The sequence below is a fragment of the Typopeltis vanoorti genome, chromosome 8 (genome assembly GCF_054136105.1).
Source record: "Typopeltis vanoorti isolate ZY-2024b chromosome 8, IOZ_Tvanoo_1.0, whole genome shotgun sequence".
NCBI classification, from domain to species: domain Eukaryota; kingdom Metazoa; phylum Arthropoda; class Arachnida; order Uropygi; family Thelyphonidae; genus Typopeltis; species Typopeltis vanoorti.
Genome location: NC_143556.1, coordinates 37174338 through 37193492, shown reverse-complemented (window position 1 = coordinate 37193492; position 19155 = coordinate 37174338). Strand labels below are relative to the sequence as shown.

At 36.9% G+C, this 19155-nt stretch overlaps 1 protein-coding gene across 8 annotated transcripts in view; it reads left to right on the top strand.

The window, feature by feature from the left end:
• The window catches only part of LOC150103932 (mitochondrial potassium channel ATP-binding subunit), a 320223-nt gene that overhangs the window by 39789 nt on the left and 261279 nt on the right, over positions 1-19155 (top strand). For all 8 annotated transcript variants that reach the window (XM_090396614.1, XM_090396615.1, XM_090396617.1 and 5 more), the window contains one exon: positions 15895-16053. In XM_090396614.1, coding sequence (XP_090252740.1) covers positions 15895-16053 — 159 coding nt within the window. The remainder of the gene's footprint in view (positions 1-15894; positions 16054-19155) is intronic.

Sequence of the window (19155 nt, the reverse complement as noted above, 5' to 3'; positions counted from 1 at the left end):
TCAACCAATTTGTGTGTGCCCGCCGCTGTTCAACCGTGTGCCGTATAGTTTGAAATAATCACGCAACAATTCATGGCATGCTATATGATGCATGCGTTAATGACGCATGACAAGTATTAAATGCATACAATGTAAAGTAGACACGCATTCGAAGTTGTTCATTCCAGTTTAAGAACTGGAATATCATCATATTCTCCTAATTATGAAGCATTGGCCAATGAAATGCAATGCCAAAGATCACACTAACTTACATATTATATAGATTAATATAGATTAAATGTATATAAATATATATATTTAAATTTTTATATAATGTAAACTTTTAAGTAATAAAACATTTGATTATAATGTAAACTTTGTATGTATTCATTTAACTAAAGAATTCAAAAAATTTGCTTCAAAAAAATAGAGGATGCCCATTGCCCTACCGGTATTTTAGAATGTGCTCTAGGAAACAAAAAGGTTGGGAACCCCTGGTCTAGAAGTATCTGGAGGAAGCAATATCACACTGTTTACCCAAGGTAAACAGTGTGATATTGCTTTGATCAAGGTTAACTGTTAGATGGATGATTAGTATCGTTAAACATGAGCTGCAAACAAAGAAAATGTTATGAAGGTTGTGTAAGGAGAAAGGTAACCAGCTAATTTATGAACAGTACAAGGATCAGGCAAGATGACCAGCATGGTAAGGAAGGCAAAATCAGATTATGAGAAGAGATTATTTGAAGAGGTGAAGGGAAATCCCAAAGACTTTTTTCATTATGTGGCAAGTAGGAGGAAGAACGACTATGAAAGGCTAACTTTAATGAGTGCAGATGATAGAGAGGTAATGGAGACGGACGAAATTGTTGAGCTACTGAGTGATAATTTTCTAGGGCATATCATCCTAGTGAAGATATTGTTATGACAGAGGTGACAGGGACTAACATGAGAAACAGAGGTTGAAGAATTAGAGGTACTTGGTATATTGCAGAAAATGAATGCAAATAAAGCTTTGGGATTGGATGGGATATCAACTGGCATTTTACAATAATGTGCTTGGGAACTGGTGATGCCTTTGACTAGGCTGTGTAATTTAAGTTTAATTGTAATAATAATAAAATACCCGTTAATAATAATACTTTGCTTTTCTTTATTTTGATCAAGTAACAAGTCCAAGTCCATAACGTTATTCCTGTTTTCTCTATTATGATCCCACCCCCTCTAAATATGCATACTTCATGCCTGTTATGCACCATGTTGTTGAGCTACTAACCTAACCTAACCTGAATAGGAAATTGACACAATCTCATAGTTCAAATCTTTCTTAATATGCGATTACATGTTCCCCTTCATCTTTTTTCCCTGTTCTTCCTTTACTGTGATGCATTCGATATCAACAATGTGTGCTCATTAAATTAAGGTACAGCTTAAAAATTTAATTCATATGATCCTATTCTCTATGCAGTGTGCATTAGTAACAATGTGAAATTGACATTAAAGTGTTCAAAGAACACTTTAATGTCAATTTCATTTAATGTAACATTTAATGTGGATGAATAAGACTATTAAGCTTGAGCTGCAAAAAAAGAAACAAAAGAAACAATTGTGGAGGAATTTTAAGGAGAAGGGTGGCCATCAGGCGCAGGAACAGTATAAAGCTCAGGCCAGGATGGTAACAAGGGTGATAAGAAAAGCAAAAGCAGATTACGAAAGGAAATTGGCCACGCAGGCTAAAGAGAATCCCAAACAGTTTTTTCAATATGTTGCAAGTAAAAGGAAAAATGCTCATGGTAGAATGATCTTAAAAAATGCTGAGGGTAGGGAGGTAACTGAATCAGTCGATATTGTGGAATTACTGAGCGAGCACTTTGCAAGAGTATATCATCCAGGTGGAGACTTTGCAGGAATGGAAGAACCAACAGCTTATACTGGAATTGTGATGAATGAAGTAGAGGTAACTAGTCTATTACAGAACCTCAATGTCAATACATCTGTGGGATTGGATGGTATACCAGCTCGTGTCGTACGTGAAGCGGCCAAAGAATTGTCAGTGCCCTTGACCATTTTGTTTAATTTGAGCCTCAGGACTGGGTCAGTCCCAAGGGGGTGGAAAGAGGGTAAAATAGTTCCACTGCACAAAGGTGGTTCCAAGGCTGCTGTTGAAAATTACCGGCCAATCAGCATAACAGGAATCATTATCAAGGTCTTAGAGAAAATAGTCAAGAGGAAAATACAAGATTGGATAGAAGAAAATGGGATACTGTATCGGGGACAGCATGGTTTTGTGAAGGGTAGGTCATGCCTCAGTAACTTGCTCACGTATTATAACACAGTGACGGCTGAACTGGATAAGGGTAATGGGTTTACGGTGATTCTACTGGACCTTGCCAAGGCCTTTGACAGGATACCACATGGAATTCTAATCCGTAAACTGCAACATCTAGGAATGGATATAGGGTTGGTGAGATGGATAGGAGGGTGATTGATGGAGAGATATCAAAGAGTAGTTTATTCAGGAGTAGAGTCCAAAAGACGGCCTGTGACTAGTGGTGTGCTGTAGGGTCCTGTTCTTGGACCACTGCTGTTTAATTTGTTCATTAACGATATAGGGAAGGATCTAAGAGGAACAGTTCATTTGTTTGCGGATGATGCGAAGTTGGGTAGGGCAATAGTGAATGCAGATGACGTCAAAATTTTGCAGGATGATTTGGATAGATTGGAGGTCTGGGCTAGAATGGATGTCAGTTTAATGTGGCAAAATGTAAGGTTATGCATTTTGGGGTGAAAAGATTGGCGGCAGTTTACTGCATTGGTGGAACCGTGCTCCAGGAAATTGATGAGGCACGAGATTTAGGAGTGTTGGTAGATAAGGAATTGAAATTTAGGGGACACATTGCAAAAGTGGCCAAATCAGCTCATCAAATCACTTGGTTGCTGAAGAATACGTTGACAAGCAGAGACAAGCAGGTTATTGTTCCTCTGTATCGAGCCTTGATAAGACCCCATCTAGACTACTGTGCTCAGATTTGGTCACCTAGGTTTCTTCTTGATGGGGAGGAGGTGGAGAGGATCCAGAGGCGAGTGACCAAGATGATAGCAGGTCTGTGGAATGAACCGTATGAGAACAGGTTGAGGATTTGTGGGTTGCAAAAATTGGTTGATAGGCGGAGGAGGGGAGATATGATTGAGACATTCAAATTACTGAAGGGTTTCTATAAAATTAATTCAGAAGATATTTTTGAGAACAGGGCTGGTTGTGGGAGGACTAGGGGACATCCATGGAAACTGGGCAAAAGTGTGGTTAGTAAAGGTGTTAGAACTGGGTTCTTTACTTTTAGAGTAGTGAATGAGTGGAATGCGCTCCCTGAGTCTGTGGTGGATGCTGTGACAGTGAATGAGTTTAAGGCGAGGTATGATAGATACTGTATGAATGTCAAATAGTTGTGATGAATATGATTTGGGGCCTCCCTCGATGAGTCTAATGACTCCCTGGAGTTGCCCGTAATAATAGTAATAATAGTAAGCACTACTCCAGTTATTATAGGAAAACCTCAACCAGTCATTTGCCATAAATTTCCTTTTATGTCATTTCTGGATCTTTTAAAAACATAGATTTTGATCTTACTCACCTCAGTGGATCCACCACTATTTAGATGGTTATCATAAACAATAAACCTTTTTAATCAACTGATCCCATAAATTAATGAAGCCACAGTTATGTAGATCATATAGTCAGTACATACCTACATTCATATCATGATGATTATTATAATTAAAACTTCTTTTTTAAAATTTCTGAATATCACAAATAAAAAGCGAGAACAAAAAAGGAAGAACTTTTTAGATTTTAATTCGACCTGAATTAAGAATCTTTGATGGAAAGCATGGTTTTACTAAAGAAAAATCATATTTTAGAAATCTGCTTACTTAACCCAATAAAGTGAATGGTGCACTGGACAAAAGAGATGCATACAAAGTGGTATACTTAAATTTTGCAAAGGCTTTTGATAGATTGCATTGCCACATAACAAGTTAATAGTCAAATTGGAATGGATGTTGTAGAATAATAGATTATTGCATTTGATTGACTTGCTGATGAGTGTCAGTAAGTTGTGTATTGGTAAACCAATATCACTGAAGAGGAAAGTAATGAATGGTATGCCTCAAGAATCTGTTTTAGGGCCATTGTTTAACTTGTATGTTAATGATATTGTGATGGTTTGAATGGGGATATATGCAATTGCTTGTGGATTATGCATAGTTGGAAAGACCTATAAGTAGAGCAGATATTGTGGCTCTACATGAGTGGGAAGGGCAGTGGAGTTTCTGGTTCAGTGTTGCGGTGTCTGAGGTTTTAAAATTCAGTAAACAAAGATGAGATGCAGAATATACAGTTAGTGAGTGAGGGATATATTGGAGAAAATAGAGATCTGGAGTGATGGTGAAGAGGGATCTAAAATTTAGAGGACACATTGCTAAAATTGTGAGAACAGTACAATGCATACAGTGTTGGAGAGGATATTGACTTGTAGAAGTAAGGAATTATGGTTTCATTGTGTTAGGCCTTGATTAGGCCACAACATGGGTTACTGCACACAGATTTGATCACTTAGTTTTCAAAAAGATGAAGAGGTATTGGAAAAGGTCCACGGACAATTGACTAGGTGGTTCCTGGAATGTTGAGTAAGAAGAAAGGTTGAAAAAATACAGTTTTCAGTTTTTGGATTGGAAGAGGAGAAGAATAAGGTGGTGCCATAAAACTTGGTAGGTTTTTTTTGTTTATTAGATTAATGTTGAAGAGGTTTTTTATAGATTGTGGGAGATGGTAGAACAAAAGAGGTCATTCTTGGAAATTGTATAAGGAGGGTGGGAGCAAGGGAGTGAGAAGCAGGTTTTTTGAAGGGAAAGTGGTCTTAAGGAATGCATTCTGATTGGAATGCATTCCTTAGATCATAGCAAATGCAGAGAATGTGAATATATTTAAAGCATGGTGGATGCTTTAAATATATTCAGCTGTGTGGTGTTATTCCACAGAGGTGTCAAGGTTATAAGTATTATCTTGGCAAAGTGAGTGCTCATAAGTTACAAAGAAGTTTAAAATGTGAATAACTTTCGTGATTATTCATTTTTTTCAGGTATTCTAATGAACATTTGAGAAATTAATTGTGGAAAAATTCACAACCCAACAACAAAGAGCCATTGGAGCTACAGTGCAACTCCTAAGGTATATTTTTGGTGAGAGAATAATTTCGTGAAGAGCTGCAATTAATTGGCCATGATGTTCTCCACATCTGACAGCTCTCGACTTCTTCCTGCAGAATTTTGTATCCTGGTATATCTGAAGGAAAAGGTGTATGTGAATAATCCCCTGACAATCCAACAACTGAAGGAGAAAATTCATGCAGAAATTAGGATGCAGCAGCCAGAAACAATGACACTCTCATGGAACATGCCATAGAAATGGCCCATCTCTGTGAAGTTGAAAATGGAAAGCATTTACATGATTTTCATAACTATTAAAAAAATCTCCAGGTTCTGTATTTTATTATAACAAAAAAAAAAAAAGAATAAAAATAATAATTAAAAAAAGTTATTAAATGTCATTAAATGAAATGTAAACTCCTTCGTAACTTATCGGCCACCCTGTAATAAGTTTTTTTTTTTTTGAAATGTAATTAACAAAATTTTGTGCATTATTATTATTAACATGGAGTCAATGGACACATCGCAGCAGTCCATACTTTCATATGAAAAAAGATCATCGAACCATATCTTATACCCATTCACAGTTTCTGCATGCACTCACTGCACTTTCAGGCAATGTATTCCACTCTCCATGCAAATAACCCGCTTCTCACTACCCTGCACACAACCACCTTGTACAACTTTTAGGGAAGACCTCTTATTCTACTCTTGTCTGCTCTATGAAAAATCTCCTCCACATTAATCTGGTAACAACCCCCCCCCTCACTAACTCATGTATGACTCAGTTGTATCCCTTTTCTGTCTTCTATTCATAAGGTTCTACAACTTGCATTCTCTCAATCTCTCTTCATATCTAACATTCCATAAACCTGACACTGACTTAGTAAACCTTCTCTGGACCCACTGCAATAGATCCTATTTCCCTTGAAAACAAGGGAACCAAATCTATGCACAGTAGTTCACTTTTGACCTGATCCTTATACAATAAATCCATAACCTCTTTGCTTCTGCAAGTCAATATTGTGATGTCTTACAGTTTTAGAAACATGACCTTGAACTTCTTGCATCTGTCCATTGTTGCTCCTAGATCTGTCATCTATTTCCCCTCTTTCAACATTTCTCCATTAATTGTATACTCTGCATCCCCAGCCTTACCTGCCAAATTTCAAGAGCATGCACTTTGCAGTATTAAACTGATAGCTCCATTCATTTGCCCACACATATAGTCCATTCAGATCTACCTGCAAGACCAGAATATCTGCTCTACAAATATCTAGTCTGAAAAGTTCTCGATCTAACAATGAAAAAACGAATTTATAATTTTAAAATTATGTTTATTTTTTAACATAATTTCCCTTAAAACTATTACATTTGCTCCAGCACCATTATCCCCTCCCTGTAGTGGTTCTCAGTAAGATCTGCAAAATACCCCTCTACAACTACAATCACCTCTTGATTCAAAGAAAAACGCTGACCAGCAAGGAAGAGGTTTAGTTTTGGGAAGAGATAGAAGTCAGGGGGAGCCAAATCTGGGGAATAGGGTGGATATTACAATAATTCATAGTGCAGATTCCTTAATTTTCCCATTGCCAAAAAAAAAAAATTGTGTGTGGGCAGGTGCATTGTCCTGATGAAATATGATTTTTTTTTCTGCAAACCAGGTCTTTTCTCACAAATTTTTTCGTTCTAGTCTGATTAAAAGATCGGAATAATATTCCTTTACCCAAGTGTAGGCAAATAAAGTTTTCCCCTAAAGTAGTTCAGGACTGAGGCAACTCGTAGTAAAGGTGGATCAAGCGCTCATCACTCCTTGTCTCAGTACCGTACCTCCCATAATTCAAAGCACATCTTGCGGACATGTATAAAGCTATGCATTAAGGGCCACCATCCAGACCGACTTTGACCTTTATTGAGGTCTCGTCAGTGGGAGGCAGACCTAGAAGTGGTGATACTAAGGCAAAAGCAATGGAGAGGTCATATTTACTTATACAAGTTGCCAAAAGGTGTACCACCTTATTATTAATTTACTATGGATTTAGAGAAAGATGTTGGAAGTTTATTTTTCACTTGGTTAGACTATAATAAATTTAGTTTAATCCTTTACCCAAGTGCAGGCAAATAAAGTTTGCACTTGACTGTTCAGGACTGAGGCAACTCGTAGAAAAGGTGGACCAACCTCTCATCACTCCTTGTCTCAGTATCTTCCATAATGCAAAGCACATCTCCTTGTGGACATGTATAAAGCTATGCATTAAGGGAAGGGCCACGACTCAGACCGGTTTCGACCCTTATTGAGTCTCATCAGTGGGGGGGCAGACTCAGAAGTGGCGATACTGAGACAAAAACAATGGAGAGGTCATATTTACTTATTTAAACTAAAGGATTAAACTAAATTTATTATAGTCTAACCAAGCGGAAAATAAACTTCCAACATCTTTCTCTAAATCCAGAATAAATTAATATTAAGGTGGTACACCTTTTGGCAACTCGTATAAATAAATATGACTTCTCCATTGCCTTTGCCTTAGTATTTGCCTTTGGAAGGCAGACCCAGAAGATACCACTTCTGGGTCTGCCTCCCACTGACAAGACCTCAGTGAAGGTCGAAACTGGTCTGGGTGGTGGCCCTTCCCTTAATGCATAGCTTTATACATGTCCGCAAGGAGATGTGCTGAGACAAGGAGTGATGCTTGGTCCACCTTTGCTACGAGTTGCCTCAGTCCTGAACTACTTCAGGCCCAAACTTTGTTTGCCTACACTTGGGTAAAGGATTAAACTTAATTTATTATGGAATAATATTCCCCGGTTATTGTATTACCCTTTTCAAGATAATTAATAAACAAAATGCCTTTAACATCCCAAAACACCAATGCCATGTCCTTTCCTGCTGATAGAACCAACTTTCTCTTCTTTGGTGCTGAACAACTGGCTTCTCTCCACTGTTTTGACTGCTGTTTGGATTCTGGTGTGTAATGGTGAATCCAGGTCTCATCCATAGTAATAAGTCGACTCACAAAATCAGTTTTATTCTTGTTAAAACGCTCCAAGCACTGTTCAGAGATTTTCATGCGAGTGCATATTTGATCTTCTGTGAGCAAGTGCAGCGCTCATCTTGTGCAAAGCTTTTTCATTTGCAATTCTTCATGCAAAATATATCCTCCACGTTCTTTTGAAATGCCTAGTCTCAGCAATTTCACGCTCTTTGACTCGCCAGTCATCCAATACCATATTGTGCACTTTATCAATGATTTCTGGTGTTGTTACACACTTTTTTGGATGTCTTTCACATGGATCATCTTCAAGGCTGGTACAGCCACATTTAAACTCGGCAGTCCATTTCTTAATTGTCGATAATGAAGTACAAGAGTCCATAAACTTTTATTAACTTCGAATGAATTTCTTTTGGCGTTAAACCTTCTTTTACAAATAATTTTATAACCGCAGGATACTCAATTTTATCCATTTCAAAGGATACAGACAACACTTTTGCCTCATACAGCTGTATAAAACAAACTTGATAGAATGACTTGAAATTTCACGTGTATATCAACAATTTTTTTCTGTCATGGATGTTTATGATAGATGTACGAACTTCGAAGAAAAAAGATCTTGCCAATAGTTTTGCCATCTATGGTTGAGGCCGAGAACTTTTCAGACCACCCTTGAACATCTAATAATTCTTCCTAACTTTGCATAATCAGTAAGTAGCTGCACATCTCTAGACAAGCCAATTCTAATATCATTAATGTATAAGTTAAACAATAATGGTCCAAAAACAGATCCCTGTGGCAATCTACTAGTGGCCTTCCTCTTTTGGGAAACAACTCTGCCATATGCAACCTGCATATGCACAACATCACAACAGACTAGTGAGTTGGATAGCTGATTGGCTATCATATAGGCAATCAGCTATCCAACTCACTAGTCTGTTATCTAATCTTATCTGTTTCCATTTAGCTACTTGCTTGTCGTGTGGCAGTCTATCAAAAGCCTTTGAAAAATCCAAGTGTATTATTGTATATGCATCTCCTTTATGGAAGAACACAAAATTATATTTGGTTCTTAAAATTGCCGTAAGATAATAAGTTTTTACTTGAATTGAAATAACTTCCTATTGTTTTGTTTTTTCACTCCTAGTTTCTTTTTTTTTTTGTAAAAATATTTGTATTCAAAGAATTACACAGGATGATATACATAAAGGACAACTTATTTTGTTTGTTTTTCTATAGAAAATTAAATTAAATTCTAAAGACAACAATATAATAAGTTTGTAAAGCTTCAGCAGTGAATATTGATGAAACCTATATCTTGACAAATATAGATTCTTTATTTTTTCCTACTTCTTAAAAAATTTAGTATTTTCCCACTTAATTATTCTGAGTACCTCTTTGAGAGGAGGATCCAGGACTTACCATGAAAAGCCAGTAGTTCTGCACTGCATTGCAGTGTACTACATCATCTATCCCTAATTAAATGTATTTTTGTCTGTTAATTGCATATATTTTGTTACCAGCTCATTTTGCAAAGGGAAAAAAAAACTTTTTTTGTGAGGGGGGGGGAACAAAACCCAGCTACCTCCATATGAAATTTGCAAATTCACCTTCAAGTGTAATAGTACTTATAAAAGTTTCATACATCATGATGAGAATCACACCTTTTTATCAGATGAGAATTTTTTTATCATCATCATCATCATCAAATTCCTGATATGCACCCTCAAGGGGTGTACAGCACACTATGAATGGTCCTACATGAAAAGATTACATTATTACTAACTTCCTATCAACAATTTTTCTCTAAATTACTCTGTTATCTGCCCATGTCTATACTGTCAGATATTTTGGTCTTCTAAGGCACTTCTAAATACAATAGTCTGCCTAGAATCTTAGTCTTCTTTTCCACTGCAATCTTGATACCAGACACATATTTTGCTAACCTTTCCTGTCTTATTCTGTTTATGTTTAAGCAGAGATAATATATATCCTTGTCATATAGCTGCGATTAGTTCTGCTCACACATTTCTGAATATTAACAATGTCAAGTTCCTTCCTAATATAATTTTTAATATTATTCTGCCATTGGTGCTATCTATTCACTCTAATTTTTCTAATAACTCATATCTGTGACTACTGGTCTTTGATCAACTGTTGTGCCTCGACGCTTCTCTCAATCTGTAAGTTAAAACTGGTTTGAACACTGTCTTATATACAGCTAGTTAGTCTTTTGACTACTTCCTCTCTTATTCCATAGAAATTTTTTCAGTTGCTGCTCTACCATACCATCTTTGCTTATTCTGTTGTCTAGTTCAATATTTAATTTGCTATCCTTAATAAATGTTATGCCTAAATAGTTGAAATATTTTATGTTCTATGGGTTCTCCATTCAGGATGCACTGATGTTTTCAATGTTCTTGCCTTTTTCCATTCTTTTATATATATATATATATATATGTTAAAGATACCAAGATATTTTAAACCTGGTTTTTTAAACCTTTTTATGGTAAAATACTTTCTACATATATATATATATATATATATATATATATATATATATTGCTGATTTTTATACCAAAATTGTTACAGGAGTTATATAGCTTAAATTATTTTGGAAATTTGCACAGTGCATTTGTTTAGGAATATAACATCATCTACATAATAAAATGCACTAATTTTGATTCTCCAATTTTGATGTTTATGCCACTTTCTTTCATAATTAGATCCATATGGATGATGAATAAGAATGGATAAAATTTGTATTCCTTGTCTTACTGCTAATTTATATCAAACCATCTTCCTGTACTTCCTTCAATTCTAACTGATTACAGATTAAATATAGACTATATATTTCTCTGTATAATGTTCCATTTATTCCACATAATTGTATCATCTTGAAATTCCTTTCTTTTGGCACCTTATTACATGCTTTTTTTTTTTTCCCTAGAAAGATAAAATTTAAATACAGTAATTTCCCAACAGCTTACTGTAAATGAAAATCTAATTTTACAGCTCTTATTTGCCTGAATCAAGATTGAACTTCTTCTTCAGGTTTCTTTTTCACAATGTTTTTAGCTTCTCAAGTATGCTTGTATAAATTTTACCTGGAACATGTAATAGTGATATTTATTTGTAAGTCTCACATTGTTTTGCATTTATTTGTAGATGGGAACTCTACTCCAATCACTGGTCCATACTTGAGCATTTCTAGTCAAATATCATCTACTCCAGCTGCCTTCCTGAATTTCAGGTTCTTGATGTTTTTTTTTGTTGTGAATATTGTTATATACTCTTGGTTGCTTTTCTCTTGAGTATTTTCTACCACTATTTGTTTCCTTTAACAATCTTTCAAGGTTGTTACTCTTAAAATCTAGGCTCTCTTTATCTCCAGTTTTTATTTCTTTATCATCTCTGATTTTTGTGACTATACCCTCCCTCCATTTCTAAACTTTTTCAATAGATCCCTGAACATTTTCCCATCTTCCTGATATTTACCTTCTGTATTCTTACCAAAGTCTTCCCAAAATGTTGTTTATATACTTTTATGCATTTCTTTCTTTCTTACATTTTTCTCTGTATTCTCTCAGGGCACGTGCTAACTTACCCTGGTGTCCAAAATCTAAGGACAAACACTATTTCTGAAGATTATAATGCAAATTCTGACAAATCGACTTGTGGCAGCTTGTATAACTGACAATTTGGAGTAGAAAGTGGGTACACATTAACATTTTTGAATCGCACACAAAGGGGTCATGTGATAGTAATCAATAGGGTAAAAGGCTGTGCTAAACGAATTGTGTTTGAAAGAAGCTTTTTTTTTCATGAAGGAATAAAGTTGCAGTCTTGGGTGTCTGGTAATGCCTTCAAAGCATAATCTAGATGATTTCACGTGGGGAAGAATTATTGGAATGCTTGAAGAAAGTTGCAGAATTACTGATATTACTGGAGAGTTTGGAATCTCATATAGCATTGTGTCCATGCTCTGGGCTGCGTTTCAAACCAGTGGAATGTATTCCGGATGTTTGCTAACAGGTCACCATCGCTATACCAAAGAGCATGAATTTGGTTATAACAGCAAAATGTAATCGATTCACCATGGCAGGTCAGCTTGCAAGTTGGCTCCATTCAAGCAGAAGCACGCAGATATCTCGACAAATTGTGGCAATTTGCAACAAGTAGACCTATATGCCTGAAGGCCTGTAGTCTTTATCCACAGCTCATCATAGAGCATGTTTTCAGTGGTGTTTTATCCATAAAAATTAGACAAGAAACCAATGGGTATATGTATTCTTTACAGATGAGTCATTTTAGCCTTTTCTCCGATTCTATCTTTATAATAATTATGAATAAAAATATTCACCAAAGGATAACGTGTGAGATTTTTATTTAATTTATTAAAATAGGCTTCCAGTCACTAATGATGATATCCTTTGATTAGAAAGACCTGGATTCAAATTCTGTTTAGAATACAAAGAACCATTTTAAGGTTTTTCAGCAAATAGTGAGTTATCGTGTCTCATGGCAAGATTTTTCCCCCAGAATGCGGATTTTTCATCTTGTGAGACAAAACTGGCTAGAGAATACACACTTCATCCTGTTTATAGGATTAATTGGCTTTTCATAATATTAATTAAGTTTCTATAAAAACACAGTTACTTTGTCTTTATAGAAACCACTGAATCATACACTTCCTTGAACCAAATACATTCACGGAAGTGAAAAGCAAAAAATGCTGTGTGTGGCACATCTTAAAATTTTTTATCTGGTGTCTGATTTAAGACAGAAAATTTTTTACATGTCATAATGATCAAGTCGATCAAGGACTGATTGAGGGAGCCACATATCACCTGCATCAGCTATCATACCTTTTCTTGAATTCATTCACACTACCCGCACCCACAATCTCCAAAGGCAATTACACACCACTCTATGAGGGAAAAATCTAGCTCTCATCCCCCCCCCCTCCTTCGCTGCATTCATTCTCAACTTCTGTGGATGTCCTCTTGTCCTCTCTCCACCCTACACAAAATGAAAAATTCCATCTGCTGGAATCCTATAAGACCCTTTCAGAAGTTAGTAATTCTCAATCATATCACACCCCTCTTTTTCCTGTTTGCCAGTGTCTGCAGTCCACAGATTCTCAATTGGTTTCATAATCTGTATTCCACAATTCCAATATCATCTTTAACATTCCACTTTGCACTTTTTCCACTGTCTCAGCATTACCACAGAAACCAGAAGATCATACCTGTACACAGTAGTTCAAGTGAGATTGTATCATATTTGGTAATATTAATACAAATACTAGAATGATTACTAGAGGAAGAGTATTAAAAAAAAAAAGAAATCAAATGATTAAATAAATGTAAGTATATTTTCAACTAGGAATATAGTTTTCTAGTTGGAATTCAGTGAATTTTTTTAAATGTGACTTTCACCCATGAAAGGATGTAAACCTATACATTAGTACCACCAATGGGGATTTTATATACAAAGTGGCCATAAAATAACTTTCCTTCTTTTGAGGCATCTGTAGCTAAAACCAATAAACAGAATGAAACCAAATTTTATCTTGAGACTTTTGAAGGCATGGGGAGATGATTTCCGCGAAAAAAAGATTTAGTACCAGAAGTAGCGTATAGGAGAAATTTTGGCAGTGGCGGAGTAACAAGCAGATAATTACATTAAAGGCAGATAAAATGGAATAATAACATTTCAACGGTGTAAGCGACAGGTGCATCACTCATTCCAGCTGAATATGTGGCACGTTACAATGATAATAAGAATAAGAATAATTAAACTAAAACAACAACTTGCAAGAGACACAGAAATTAATGTAGTGATTGGACTCACAGGAAATAATGTTTTATTCATCAGAATCAGGGTCCCCTGGACCACATACACGATTTTCAATGTTCTGACCTTTCTTGTGTACAACAAATTGCATCCAGTGTGCGACATACTCTACAGCTGAGCATAAGGAGTCGGACTGGATGTTTATAACAGCCTGTTTTATGTTCTCTTTCAAGACATGCATGTTGGGAACGTCACCAACATACACAATGGATTTCAAATACCCCCACAGCCAAAAGTCACATGGAGTGATGCCCAGGGATCAAAGCAGCCATGCCATCAGAAAGAACTGACTGATAGCCCTCTCATTACTGAAATGCTGGCATAAAAGGTGCTGTACTGAACGTTCGGTGTGTGGCCGTGCTCCATCCTGCATAAAAATTATGGAGTCCAAACATTGTCTTTGTTGCAATGCAGGAATGACAAAATTTTCCAGCATTCGTCGATAAATCTCTCCAGTAATGAAGCAGGTTACAGGACCTGTAGGGGTGATATGCTCAAAAAATTATGGTCCTATTATGAAATCGGCTGTGAAGTCACACCTCACAGTTACTTTTGGAGAATGCAGTGGTACTTGCTGGATCTCTTGGGGATGTGCAGATGCCCAAATTCTGCAGTTGTGAGTGTTGATCGACCCATTCAGATAAAAATGAGCCTCATCATCCCACAATATTCTCCAAGGCCAGTCATTGTCGACCTCCATTCGGGCAAGAAACGTAAGGGCGAAGGTCATGCGCTTATCATAATCTGCGCTAGTCGGTGCTTGCACACGACTGAACTTATATGGATAGAAGTGAAGCATTTTCCGTAAGATTTTCCAGACTGTACCATAAGCCATATCATGTTTGCAAGCTATGGCACGAGCGCTTGGACCAGTACTGGTCCCTGTGTCGTTGAACACCATAATAGCAACATCTTTTACTGTCTCTTCTTGCACTGCTTTCCATCCTCTGCCAGGTTTAACTCCTAGTGATCCAGTTTCTTCAAATTTCTTAATCATAGCTCTCAGTGCTACAGCTGACATAGGACCTGTACGCAGGTTATGAAGCCTTCTAAATTCCCGAAGGGCCACTATGGCATTGCATTGTTTAAGGTAAAACAACTTAATAAGTAAAGCCCACTGAGGCAAGGTAGGACGCATATTGAACACAATTCGTCAGTCATTCGAATAATTGCCTGAATGTTCCCAATTCCTTTTTAAGTGGAATTGGTGGTGCTGCTGTCACGTACGCACAGTAAAAGTTGCATAATCCTTTTACCGCGTTTACTGCAAATATTTGACTGCTTTTGGCTACACCACCGCCATATTCCCCCCTACCAGCGACTTTTGGTACTAAATCTTTTTTTTTTTCGCTGAATTCATCTCCCCATGCCTTCGAAAGTCTCAATATAAATGTGGTCTCATTCTGTCCATTAGTTTTAGCTACAGATATCTCCAAAAGGGAAAGTTAATTTATGACCACCCTGCATTTTATGTATTTTTTAAAATTTATTTTTTACATAGTCTAGAAACCGTACTCAAGATACCAAACATTGAATGTTTTCAAGCAAATTCAGGCCTCCACCAAGTGGGGTATGGTTTCACACTAGACAATGAAATTCATCTCCCACCTAACAACAAACACAAATGTTCATGCCTATGGTGGGTTTCAAATCTGCAGCCTGTTGGTTTGAAGAGCCAGGACAGTAATAAAGAATATAATTTTTCCTTCTATTCTTTATGTATTAGTAAATAATTTAAGTACTGATAAATATTTTTAAAATTCCAGGAAGTAATTACTTATTGTATAGTAATTGATATACTGGTATTGGATTCTTAATGATATAATCACAGTCTTATAAAAATGTTCTTAACTTTCAGAGTGCCTTAATAGTAGCTGCCTTAAATATAAAGATTCCCATGTTATTAGGTGATATGGTCAATATAATAACAAAGTTCTTCAGTGGAAATACAGAAATGAACTTTTTAAATGCTGTCCAAAAGCCAGGTTTCTGTTTGTTATATTTGTATTTGGCACAGGTAAGTCATTTTATAACTTAACTTTGTATTTGATAACTGTAATTTATATTTCTCTTATAAAACTTCTTATTCTCTTACCTTCTTTTTCAACTTTTAGGGATGATCGCTTGTTGTAATTGTTCCTTTTTATCTTTCTACCACTGGCTGTCAGATAGGTATCAGAAAGTTGTATATGGGGGGGGAGTATCCTGAAACAGGAAGGTCACTAGTGGTGCACCACTGGGGTCAGTTTTGAGACCATTGTTGCTCAATTTGTATGTTAATGATATTGAGATGAGTTTAACTAGTGATATGCAGCTATTTGCAGATGATGTAAAACTGGGGAGAGCAATGCCAAGTCAAGCAGATGTTATGGCCTTACATTTATGTCCATTCATGCAGTCTTCAACAGATTGCAGGAGTGGACAAGTATGTAGAACTGTCAATTCAATGTTACACAGTGTAAGGTTTTGAGATTTGGCAAGAATACACTTGGTGGGAAAACTTCAAAGGAAGTAGAGGAGATGAAAGATCTAGGAGGGATGGTCGACAAGGACCTGAATTCAGGGCCACATTGCACAACTTGTGAAGACGTCACATCGGATAATGGCAATGATGTAGAGGACTCTGACATGCAGAAAGAGAGCAGTTATGATGCCATTGTATGAGGCCTCATATAGATTATTGTGCACAGATTTGGTTTGCCAGGTTTTCATGTTGACGAGGATATGTTGGAAAGGGTCCAGAGAAGATTCACAAAGGTGGTCAGTGGTCTTTGGAATGTGGAATACGAGGACAGATGTAAGTTGCAAAGCTTCGTGAATAGGAGGGGGGGTATAATTAGTCAATAAAATGAAGGAGCGAGTGCTGTATGGGGATTCGCTATTAAGAGGCGTAATAATTGAGAGTTTAACGAAGTCGTACCAGCCGGGTGCGAACATAAAGGACGTCAGCGAATCTATTCGACTGCAAAAACAGAGGGTGAAAGAGATGATAATAGTGGCAGGAACGAATGATTTGAAAGAGGACAAAATGGAAATGATAGAGGATGTGAGGGAGTTGTTTGAGGTAGCAAAAGAGAAGAGTGAGAGAGTTAGGATGGTGAGTATCTTACCGCGGTATGACAGCGAAGTGTTTAGAAGGAGGGCCATAATTGCCAATGACTTTATGCGTGGGTTATGCATGGAGAGTGGTGTGGAATTTGTGGATGTGTGGAATGAGTTCGATGGGCGAAAGGACTTATATAAGATGGATGGGTTACATTTGAATGGAGTTGGTGTACGGAGACTTGAAAGAGTGTTGATGAATGATGTGGAAGTGGATGTACAGACTCAGGGAAACTAGATTTATTAAGAGGGGGGGAGTAGATATGCAGACTTTAGGGGGGGAAGTTAAGTGTATGAATGAGTATATTATGCCCGCGCGAGTACGACGGACAACAAATCAGAATGGGATAATTAGTATAAGGAATCAAAGTAGGGATGGGACAAATGGGCTTCTGCGATTCATGTACACTAATGCCAGGAGTATTAGGAACAAGAAGGAAGAGTTTTTGGCCATGGTTGGCACTTCCAGGCCACAGGTTGTCGGTATTAGTGAAACATGGCTGACAGAAGATGATAAAGCTAGTGGGATTGAATGCGATGGGTATAGCGTGTTCAGGAGTGACAGGGTGAATAAAAAGGGGGGAGGAGTGTTATTGATGATAGCTGATGAGCTTCAGCCAAGGAGTATAGAAGTTGAACTGCAGGATGGGGAAAAAAGCACATTTGAGGCTGTTTGGTGTGAGATACAATCTAGCAGAACAAAATATACAATTGGGTGCTGCTATAGACCGGGTGATGGAGTGGATGGTGGGAATAGTATGCATAAGCAAATAGAAGAAATGAATGGAAGGAGGGTAATTATTATGGGTGATTTCAATTATGGTAATATTGACTGGAAAGAGGAGAGGGCACATGGGAGGAAGGAATTGGATTTTATGCAGTTATTAAGGGACAACTATCTACGGCAACATGTATTGGAAAATACCAGGGGGCAGAGAGTGCTGGACCTAGTAATTGCAACTGAGAATGTGGCTGTAACGAACATGACCTTGTTGCCACCAATTGGTGAGAGTGACCATAAGGTCATGACTTGGGAGGTGGCTAAAGGAGTCAAATTTACAATTAAGACAGGGTATATGTGGAATTACCGGGCTGGTAAGTATGACAAGCTTAGGTGTGTGCTTGGCTCAATGCCATGGCATGTAAAACTGCAAGGGCTGGATGTTGATGGTGCATGGGAGGTGGTCAAGAACTGTTTGCAGGAGGCAATGGTTGACTGTATACCAAGAGTCCGAATAATAAATCAGGTAGGGGTTAAATGGATGAATAACACTATTAAGCTTGAGCTGCAAAAAAAGAAACAATTGTGGAGGGAATGAGACATATAAGCTAGTCAGGGGTTGTTATCTGGTTGACATGGAAGAGATTTGTTGGAAGACTTTTCACTTGGCTATGCTAAATTAAAGATACCAAGAAATTATATACTTGGTTTAATCCTTTATCCAAGTACAGTAAAATTCTGACGTTACGGGTAGGTGGGCGGGACCAACAAAAAGCGCGTAAGTCGAATTCGCGTAACTCGGGGAATAATTTTCTGTGTAATTTATATATACAAACATACAAAATATTAGTTAATTGGGACCAAAGGTTTACAAAAACACCTATATTTTTTAAGAAATACTGCATAATCATAATTGTAGTTTTTCGTACATAAAAAAAAAAAAAGTTATTTCGATGTCGATGGTTTCATAAAATCTAATAGATTTGTCTGACGGCATAATGTCTTTTTTTTGTCACTCAAAATTTTTTCATAGCAAGCCAATGATTTTTTTATTCCTTGCATTGTGCTACAATTCGTTCCTCGTTATAATCTATGTCCTCCAAAATTTGTAAACCTTTCTTAATTAAGCTGAGACCTTCTGTTAATTTTGCAATTGTCATGCTTTTCTGGTAGAACTGGATCTGAGGTTTCGGTCTCTTCAGTAGCACTTTGCTCATTCATCTCTATGAGCTTATTGATTGTAAGCTCCTTGTTATGTGAGTCTAACAACTCGCTGACATCTTCACTGTCGACTTC